At 47.6% G+C, this 10,132-nt stretch overlaps 1 protein-coding gene across 1 annotated transcript; it reads right to left on the bottom strand.

The window, feature by feature from the left end:
* Positions 1-7,114: 7,114 nt before the first annotated feature.
* Positions 7,115-9,510, bottom strand: SOX17 (SRY-box transcription factor 17). Its single transcript, XM_044244483.1, has 2 exons — positions 9,031-9,510; positions 7,115-8,404 (listed from the first exon to the last, which is right to left on the bottom strand). The coding sequence occupies exons 1-2, from the start codon at positions 9,335-9,337 to the stop codon at positions 7,491-7,493; spliced, it is 1,221 nt and encodes a 406-aa protein (XP_044100418.1). The 5' UTR covers positions 9,338-9,510; the 3' UTR covers positions 7,115-7,490.
* Between the last annotated feature and the right edge of the window lie 622 nt (positions 9,511-10,132).

Raw genomic sequence — 10,132 nt, forward strand, 5'->3', positions numbered from 1 at the left:
AAAAGCAAAAGGTAAATAAAGCAATCCTTTTAGAACAAACTCATTTGGTACTTACAGTAATTCATGAGGAAAACAGGGCTTTTACCATTATGCCTATTGTCTTTTCAGATGAGCAGACTGGAGTGCAGAAAAAAAATTAGTGACTTCTCCAAACTCACAAAGCTAAGTTGTTGAACCAGATGAACTTCTGACGCAAAATGCAGAGCCTTCTTTTAGGACACTGCTCTTCTCTACTCTTTGCTCCAATATCTTATTCTCTTGTGTCCTTAAATTTAATGTTTGAACACACTTTTCAGGAAAGAGGAGTTATAGCATGACTATAGGAGAAAGGCAAAGCAGGAACTCCTGAATTCTTCATGAATCCCCAATGGAAAACTAAGGTATTTACTAAGAAACATGTACTTGGGCAATTTTTGAGTACTCATGAGGTTCCTGGTCAGGTGATACAAAGTGAAAATGGACAGTGTTTGCCCCAGGAGCTCTCCTGGTAGCCAGAAGAATCAGACAGACCAGAAAACTGCTGAGCTGACTGCAAGCCTGCCGCAATTCTTCTTTCCCTTGCCTAACAAGAAATCAGGTATAAGGGAGGGCATCTGAATCTCCACATAGAATAACGTCACAAATCAGCTTTTTTGAGCAACATCAGTTTGGGGACTAATTATGAATTCAACTTGGGCAAAGTGTTTAAGACTTTGATTAAAGTGGAAAGACGGGGCCCCTGGATGGCTCTGTGGGTTAAGGTTAAGCGTCTGCCTTGGGCTCAGGTCATGATCCCAGGGTCCTGGGATGGAGTCCGTGTCAGGCTCCCTGCTCAGTGAGGAGCCTGCTTCTCTCTCTCTCTCTCTGCCTGTCGCTTCCCCTGCTTGTGTGCCCCCCAACCTACACTGGCAAATCAAATTAATATTTTTTAAAAAGTGGAAGAAAACAAGACCCTTCAAGCTAAAATGTCTTTAGCAAGAATTAAGATGTTTAAACGTTTTTTGTTTTGTTTTGTTTTGTTTTTATTAAGCCCAATTGTTGTTTGGACCTGAGCTGCAGAGAAAGTTATATTAAAGCACATCATTGTTATCATAGCAACAACTTATTTAGCATTTGCTGTATACTGTATGCTGTATACTAAGAAATTTTATGCTACACTAAGAAATACTATTAGATTATTTAAATACTGTTTTATACTGCATTAAGAATTTTTAGTACCAAGAGTGCCTGGATGGCTCAGCTGGTTAACTGTCTGCCTTTGGCTCAGGTCACTGAACCTGGAGTCCTAGGATGGAGCCCCACATCTCATTGGCTCCCTACTCAGTGGGGGAATCTGCTTCCCCCTCTCCCTCTGCCCCCATTCTCATTCTCATACTCTCTTGCTCACTCTGTCTCTCAAATGAATAAATAATATCTTTTTATAAAAAAAAGAATTCTTAATATCCAGAATCTTGAATAAAGCTAGTGGTGAAGTTTCCAAGTTTGCGCAAGGGGGGCAGTGCAAATTGAACGGTTGATTCACATAAAGCTGCCTTTATTTAGAAGCAAGCACACAACAACTTTCTCATTAAAAGAAAGGGATGTGTGGGTGTTATAGTGGAAAATTAAAGAGACACAGCTGGTTCCTAGGTCAGAGGCCCTAAAGAAATGCTTTGTCTGCCACTGGCTCATCATGTGGAGGAACAGGAATCAAACACCCCTCATGGGGCTGGGTAGGGACCTCAATACCTCTTTTCTTCAGATGGATATCCTGGACTCAGAAGGAAGCACCTTCTAAGCAGGAAGAATAAATTTATGCTGAAGTAATGGGTATAAAATACCCCTCCCTGTCCAGTATTACCAAAACAAATCAAAGGGGAATGGGGGCGGGGGGGAATGTTGAACATCTATTATATGACAGACACAATTCTGAGTATTAAAAATGAAATGAAATGGGACCTTTTAAATGTCATAGAGATGATATATTTTGGTTCAAAGCACCCCATTCCATTTGTTCTGTATTCCTTTTGCTTGGATGTGCTTTTCCTCATATCAGCCAGCTGGTAAAGAACAAGCCAATGTCTTTTGCAATGTGATTCAAAGGAAATGTGCAATAATCCTGAGATAAGAATAATAAGTGAAAGATACAGTTTCACTGTGATATCATCTATTAGCTGCTTATATAAGTAATAAGTTTATTTGTAATTTATTACAGCCACCCTGGTAGCTTTAATAGAGATGTAGTCAGTGTCTGTGAGAAGGAAAATATCCTCTTACTTTTTATCTGGGTCTCTCAAAGGTGGGTAGACTATGCTGGCATCAAGTCAGGCTATCCCAGTCTATTTCTACCTCCTGACAAACTTGTAAAGTACTCAGAAGCAAAGATGGGCCGGGGAATGGGGTGGGGGGTGAGTGTTGGAGGCAAGCAACACATCCTTTGTGTATCTGCTTCCAAAATTAAGGACTAAAAAACTGAGATGCATTTAATTTCTTTACAAACCAGTTACTAGCTGCCACTTCTGGTCACTTCACTGAGTTGGCTGAAGAAAGAGGGCTGTGTGCATTTGGTGTTCGCCAAGTTTTACATTCTATCCCTCACTTTCTTACTTGTGGAGCATAAGGAATAACATAGAGGACGTTAGGAGAAGGAAAGGAAAAGTGAGCTGGGGAAATCAGAGGAGGAGATGAAGTATGAGAGACTGTGGACTCTGAGAAACAAACTGAGGGGGGGCGGTGAGCGGATGTGTGAGCCTGGTGGTGGGTATTATGGAGGGCAACATATTGTGTGGAGCACTGGGCGTGGTGCATAAATGACAACTATAGGGGAGGGTATCTGGGTGGCTCAGTTGGTTAAACAAATGTCTGAATTCCCCGTGGGTCCTGAGGAATCCAGCCCTTCCCTCCTTGATGGGCTCCCTGCTCAGTGGGGAGTCTGCTTCTTCTGCTTCTCCCTCTGCCCCTTCCCTTGGCTCATTCTCTCTCTCTCCCCTAAGTAAGTAAGTAAGTAAATAAATAAATAAATAAATAAAATCTTTTTTAAAAAACTATTTTGGTGTCTCTGACAGGTCCCAATGCTCTTTTCATAGTTTTTCCACCCCTGCCCACATCCCTATAGTTAAAAATAAGAATGGGTTATTTAAGGTTAATACCTGTTTCAATAACCCATCGCTGCATAACACAGCTCCCCCAAAACTCAGTAGCTCATAAATCATTTTTTAAAAATCTTTAAAAAATTAAAAATAAATAAACAAAAAAATTTTCCCCCGATGCATTGCCCAAGCTCATCTGGGTATTTATTCTTCTGGCCTCTTTTGATTTACAAGCAGATGGAGTCAGCTGTCAGTAAGGCTGAGCTCTCTCTACCTTCACAGGGAGTCACAGGGCTTCTCCTTTCCATGTGGTCTCTCCAAAAATGGTCTCATCACGCTGGTAATTGCACTGGTTCCCAGTAGCTCAGAGCTCCCAGGAGTACAGGAGATAACCTGCTAGGCCATCTTAATGGTTTGTTCCCCAGCTGACACCACCATCACATTTCTTCCATTCTGTTGGATTAGAGTAGTAAGTCCAACCTAGATCACATGAGGAATTTATACAAGGATATAAGTACCCAAGATATGGTTCATGGAGGCCAACCCTGAGGACTCACTACTGCCACCATAAAGGTGAAAATCTGTTCACCTTGGCAGGGCATCATGAGTTTCCTTTATACTTGAGAAAGGGATATACCAGACCCCGTGTTCCTTGATACACATGTCTCAAGAAGAGACAACTCAGTAGAATGAGAGCAGTTTTGCTGTGTCCCTTTGTGTTTTCCAATATAGGGAAATTGCTGTTTTGCTTTATGCTGGGATGTCAAGCTTTCCAACAAGCTTCACCATCACAGTTTCTAAATCTGAGGGTTACAGGTTGCCACACCCCTTGGATAGGTTGCCAGGAGTCATGAATTGCCTAAAATTGTGTCTAAAATACTGTGTGTATCTGTGTGTGTAGGCTCCTGGGGAGGGACTTCTGGCTTACCTCAGACCATGATCTAAGGTGAATTCAAATTGGCAAGACCACTGAGAGTGCTTACAGCTTCAGGAGCAGTACAACCCTGCATTTTTTTTTTTCACTTTTATTTTTTTAATTTATTTTTTATTTTCAGCATAACAGTATCCATTATTTTTAATAACACCCAGTGCTCCACGCAAGCCGTGCCCTCTATAATACCCACCACCTGGTACCCCGACCTCCCACCCCCCGCGCCCCTTCAGAACCCTCAGATTGTTTTTCAGAGTCCATAGTCTCTCATGACAACCCTGCATTTTTACCTCCTGCCTTACTTCTCCAATAGGGGAAAAGCAATGTGTCTTTTATGGATTTGTTTCTACAGTAATACTGAAAGCAGTCACTAGCTGCCACCTGAAATCATCTCATCAGAGTCTGCCAGAGGAAAGAGGTGGAATGAGCTGAATACCTATACTCCCAAGAATTATTGTGAGCACTAATTCTCGTTTGTTGGGGCTAAAAGCCCTGGAATTGCCTAAACTTTTTTATTTTTTATTTATTTTTTTTAACAGCAAATTTCTTTCTTTTTTTTTTTAAGATTTTATTTATTTATCAGAGAGAGAGAGAGGGAGAGCGAGCAAGCACAGGCAGACAGAGAGGCAGGCAGAGGCAGAGGGAGAAGCAGGCTCCCTGCTGAGCAAGGAGCCCGATGTGGGACTCGATCCCAGGACACTGGGATCATGACCTGAGCTAAAGGCAACTGTTTAACCAACTGAGCCACCCAGGCGTCCCTGCCTAAACTTTTTTAGCTTATTTTTCCCCACCTGTACCTGGTGAATAGTTAAGAATGTAACTTAACAGGATTTTAATTCTCTGCCTCCAGCCCCACCCGGCACTCTACTTTTCTCCTTTCCTCTTTTCCCTACTTATCTTTCTATTTTGTAAGACATAGCGGCCATGGGTACAACTTAGTCTCCTTGTGCCAAGTATGTGCCAAAATGCCTAGTGTGATCTCAACCGGAGACAAGGCCTTGAACCCGAGCAAGTGAGGCCCCCCTGCTCACTTTATCTGCTTGGAACTCGGGACATCCTGGGGAAGGAACTTACCCTGGAAGCAGAACCTGTTTAGGGGCAAAGGAATAAAGAATGTGGAAAGGGTAAGACAAGAAAACTGGATTAGATGGTAGATTTAACCCAGGAGTGAGCTTCAGAATTTCAAATTTTTAAAAAAGATTTTATTTATTTATTTATTTGAGAGAGTGAGAGAGAGGGCAAGAGAGGGAACACAAGCAGGGTTAGTGTGAGAGGGAGAAGCAGGACTCCTGCTGAATAGGGAACCTGATCTAGGGCTCTGTCCCAGGACCCCATGATCCTGACCTGAGCTGAAGGCAGAAGCTTAATGACTGAGCCACCCATGCACCCCCAGAATTTCAAATTTTTAATGTGACCTCTACTATGCAACAATAGACTCAACTTTCCTTACTGGTACTTTTGGTCCCAAACATTCTAGGGACACCCTCTGAAAAACACACCTTGCCATTTTTTCAAGAGAACCCAGAGTCTTTCTTTCTTTCTTTCTTTTTTTCCCAGCCAATCATTTCAACTCAAATATTCCTCTCCAAGATAAATTCTTTAAACTATTCTCCTACCCCTCCCTTTTCTCTATAGTGTTTATCAGTATGAAGAATTATATAGTTTCTCACCACCAGCATGCCAGTTCTCCTGGTGCCCACACATATACCCTGGCACGAAGGAAAACAGTGATTGAGTGTGTTTTAAGAACTTGTTGGTGTGCCTGACTGGCTCAGTCAGTAAAGCATGCAGCTCTTGATCTAGGGGTTGTGGGTTCAAGCCCCACTTTGGATATAGAGATTTCTTAAAAATACAAAATTTTAAAGAAAGTGTTAAGAATTTTTAACACTAAGTTTTCAGCACATATGTGGCAGGTGAGGGCTCCAGTGCCTCCTTTCCTCACTTGCAAAAGGGGGAAAACAGCATCTCAGTTCACAGGCTTGATCAGGCTCCAACTTGGTACAGAAATGACCTTGACCGAAACACCTGGCACTGGAAAGTTTGTTAGAAGTCATCCATTATGTCTCAATCTGCAAAATCTGATGGATAGGGACACAGCAGTTACCACTGCAGCACACAGCAGGGACTAAACCCTCACTTTTCTTTTTCAAAGATTTTATTTCTTTGTTTGACAGAGAGAGAGAGAGAGAGAGAGAGAGAGAGATCACAAGTAGGCAGGCAGAGAGAGGGGGAAGCAGGCTCCCTGCCAAGCAGGGACACCCCCCCCCCACATGGGGCTCTATCCCAGGACCCTGAGATCATGACCTGAGCAGCAGGCAGAGGCTTAAGCCATCCAGGAGCCCCTAAACCCTCACTTTTACAACCTGTGACTTGGTTTCTTCCCTACAAGGGCAGAATAGTGATACCTGAGTGCTGCAGCTTTAGCTGCACTTGTAAAGCACACTAGCTACAAATCATCACGGGGACTCTCCAAGGCTTAAGAACTGCTCCTGTCAGGAAATGCAATGCACCAGGTACCCAGTTTATAGGAGAGCATCCTATTAAAATTTCAGAAGCAGAGTTTCCTTCAAAGTTAAGGTTACAATGAACATTTTCTTTTTATTAATTCCTGTGAATAATTCGTTCAAATTATTTTTAACCATGCAACACGACTTCCCAAGGTTTAGACATGTGAGGACTGGCAAACTCAGTGTTGAGAGGAAGTGTACAGAGGACTCCTGGTGAAAGGTAGACAAAGAAAAAAACCAAACACCTCTTTAGTTCAGTCTCAAGATTCAAACTAGAAAACTCAAATTCCTTAAATGTTCTCCTCTGGTGAAAAAATAATATAAGAAAATTGAAAATACTTAAGAGTGTTAAGATTAACCATTACTTTTTAGAAACTAGGATCACTGAAATGTATAACATAGGTTCATTTCCCCGAGGTTTTTGTACCTTGCAAAAAACAAAACCTTAGATATCTAACACTCATTTTTAGGTTTTATCCTCGGATTATTTAGTTCTAGGAGTATAAGAGAACAAGAAATCTGCAGCAACTATATATTAAATATCATTAAAATGTCCCCAATGCTACCAATACCTAACCTTCATCTTAAAAATTGGCTTTGGTGACAGAGGCACTTGCAGAGCGAAAAAGTAGGATTCCAGATTTTATTTTTTTTAAAGATCGAGAAAACACACCCAGGACAAAATGTTTTTTTGATCAATAAATTCTCAGAAAATGGATCAAGTTATTCTGGGACACATTCAAAACTGGTGATCTTGAACTGGGAAACAGGGTTTTAACAACGCAACTGTGGGAAACAAGTATCTGAACAAATCTTAAAACACGACCTCACATTTTTCTCCCTCCAACTGTTCAAGTGGCAGACAAAATAAATTACCATAAATTATATGCCTAGGCAACTTAAAAACAAAACAAAACAACATGAGGCTGAGGATTTCCTTAGCCCCTCCAGGAAGTGTGTAACACTGTGCTTCTGGCCTGCAGGCTGGATCGGATCGGGGACCTGTCAAACGTCAGGGTAGTTGCAGTAATATACCGCAGAGCTGGCATCGGACACCACCGAGGAAATGGCCCCGTGGCTGTCTGGGAGATTCACACTAGAGTCATGTCCCTGGTAAGGGAGACCCATCTCGGGCTTGCACACGAAGTGTAGATACTGTTCAAATTCCGTGCGGTCCACCTCCCCGAGGAGCTCGGCGGGCTGATTGGGGTCCGCGCCGTCCCGGCAGGGCAGGGCCTCGGGAGGGGGCGACGGCTGCCCGGGGCCGGGTGGGTGCTGCTGCGGCTGCATGGGGAAGCCGCGCCCGCCGCCCGCCGCCGGCGAGCTAATCGCGTTGTAGTACAACTGCAGGGCGCTGGAGGGCGCCACGTGGCCCGGCATTGCAGGGCCCGCCTGTTCCAGGCCTAGACGGGAGTGCATGGGGCCGACTGGCGGCTCCGGGGGCCCCGCGTAGTCCGAGGCCTGTGGGTAGCTGTAGGGGCCGGCCGCTGGGCAGTCCCCGGGCATCGGCGCGGCGAAGAAGGCGGGATCCGGCTCCACGCCGTCCAGCGGGGACGTATCCGGCGTGGGCAGCGGGTAGCCGTCGAGCGGAGGCGCGCCCAGTCCCTGGCAGTCGCGGTAGTGGCCGCCCATGTGCGGCGGCAGCAACGGCGGGCCGGCCGGGAAGCCCTGCTCAGGAAAGGGCAGGCCCAGGCCATCCATGGCCACGCGGCCGCCCTCGGGGCCCAATGTGGCGACCTGTGGCTCGGCGAGGCCGTGCAAGAAGCCGCCCTCCACCCGCTTCAGTCGCTTCACCTGCTTGCGCCTCCGCGGCCGGTATTTGTAGTTGGGGTGGTCCTGCATGTGCTGCACTCGCAGCCGCTCGGCCTCTTCCACGAAGGGCCGCTTCTCTGCCAGAGTCAGCGCTTTCCACGACTTGCCTGCATAGGCACGGGAAGGTGGAGGGGCGCCGGGATTACTGTCCGAGCTCCCGCTCCTGGGTCCCAAGGCCCCACCAGGCCCTACCTTTTTCCTCCAACTTTTAATTGAGCAACTAGAGACGCGAAGAGGGCACGTTAAGGAGTGCAAGTCTGCGACTCCAGAGACTGAGTGGAGTCCGAACACTTGCGGGAGACAGGACATCTTGGGTCCTCTAAGGGCAACCCTCCCTCTCTTTTAGCCTCTAAGAAGTGGCTTCCCAGGTCACCCATTCCCTGTCTTTCAAGGACTTGAAAACGTCCTCCACTCGGGGAGGAGTAAAGGGGGAACGGGCAGGACCAAACCCGCTCTGTTCCCGGGATACTCGCGCGGTGGCCCAGACGCGCAGGGAAGCCGCCTCCCCGGAGCCGTTGTAACCGCGCCCCCGGTCACCCTGGTTACCCGGGCTCCGACTACGCAGACCGTTTGGAGAGTGGGGAGAGGGGATGCGGGAGGAGAACCGATGGCCACAGGGAAGGGCCCTGAAGGCACCACATCAGTGGCCTCGAGGGCAAGGCACGCATCCCCTCCCAGGTTCAAGGAAGCGGCTTCGCGATTCCCACCGCCCTGGTCTTGAGCTCGGACTCACCCAGCATCTTGCTCAACTCCGCGTTGTGCAGGTCGGGGTTCTGCTGCGCCAGGCGCTTGCGCTCGTCCTTGGCCCACACCATGAAAGCGTTCATCGGCCGCCGGATGCGAGACTCGCCCTTGGCTCGGCCCGCCGGCCCAGCCGGCGGCCCGCTGTTCGCCACCGCCTCGCCCTTCACCTTCATGTCCCCAAGGGGGCTCAGCGACTCGGCCCAGGGGCAGGCGCCCAGCCCGGCCATCACCGCGGGCAGCGCGCTGCGGGTCTGGCTCTGGTCGTCACTGGCGTACCCCGCATCCGGGCTGCTCATGGCGCTCCAGCCCTGCCCCGCGCCTCACAACCCTCCGCCGGACACGCCGCCTCCCCCGACTCGGGGGAGGGGGTGGGAGCGAGGAACAAAGATGCCCCGTGGGCTACCCAAGTGTCCCGGGCTCTACACCGCTGCCGACGTTCCTGGCCAGTCCCAGCCGCAAGCAGCGTCCCCGCCGGCCCAGTGACACTGCGGGCGCCCGGGTCCGCGGGCCCTTTTCTGCACTGATGTGGCCAATGGAGTGGCGGGGGCGGGACGGGCGAGAGTCCTTAGGCCCACGCCCAGCCAGCCGCCCGAGTCCCAAGTCTCAGCTCAACCCCACGCCCGCCCTTTCCCCTCCCCCCGGCTCCGCGCCCAAGGTTACACCTGCCCCCGGGAAAACTGGCTGAAGCCGGGCTCTGGCGCCACATTCCCTCCGACCCGGCAAAGGGGACTCCTGAAAAACCTTCTGGAATGTTGCCTGTACCTCTGGATAGAAGGACTTGGCCACGATAGTTCGATAGTTCGGATGAACACACAGAGCATACACCTTTTCCCCCCTTAAATATGATATTTCTATAATTTGGGTTACTATGCATCTATTTAAAAAGAATAAATCTATGTATGTATATACCATATTCAGAAAGATTTTTATATTAGGTGGGAAGAGTAAGGTAACATTTGAGCATACACTATTATGGGAGCTAAGGATTTCATTTTGAGGGGGGTGACTTAAGTACCTTCAGGGAACCCCACGGGTGACTTCTTCAAGTGTGTTTTAGTGAACCCAGTAGATACTGTTGATAATAAATTAAA

The sequence above is a fragment of the Neovison vison genome, chromosome 4 (genome assembly GCF_020171115.1).
Source record: "Neovison vison isolate M4711 chromosome 4, ASM_NN_V1, whole genome shotgun sequence".
Taxonomy (NCBI): Eukaryota; Metazoa; Chordata; class Mammalia; order Carnivora; family Mustelidae; genus Neogale; species Neogale vison.

Coding starts and splice junctions, on each gene's coding strand:
- SOX17 (XM_044244483.1), bottom strand. CDS start 9,337: ATGAGCAGCCCGGATGCGGGGTACGCCAGTGACGACCAGAGCCAGACC. Junction 8,405..9,030: donor GGAGTTGAGCAAGATGCTGG/GTGAGTCCGAGC, acceptor GTGCCTATGCAG/GCAAGTCGTGGAAAGCGCTG.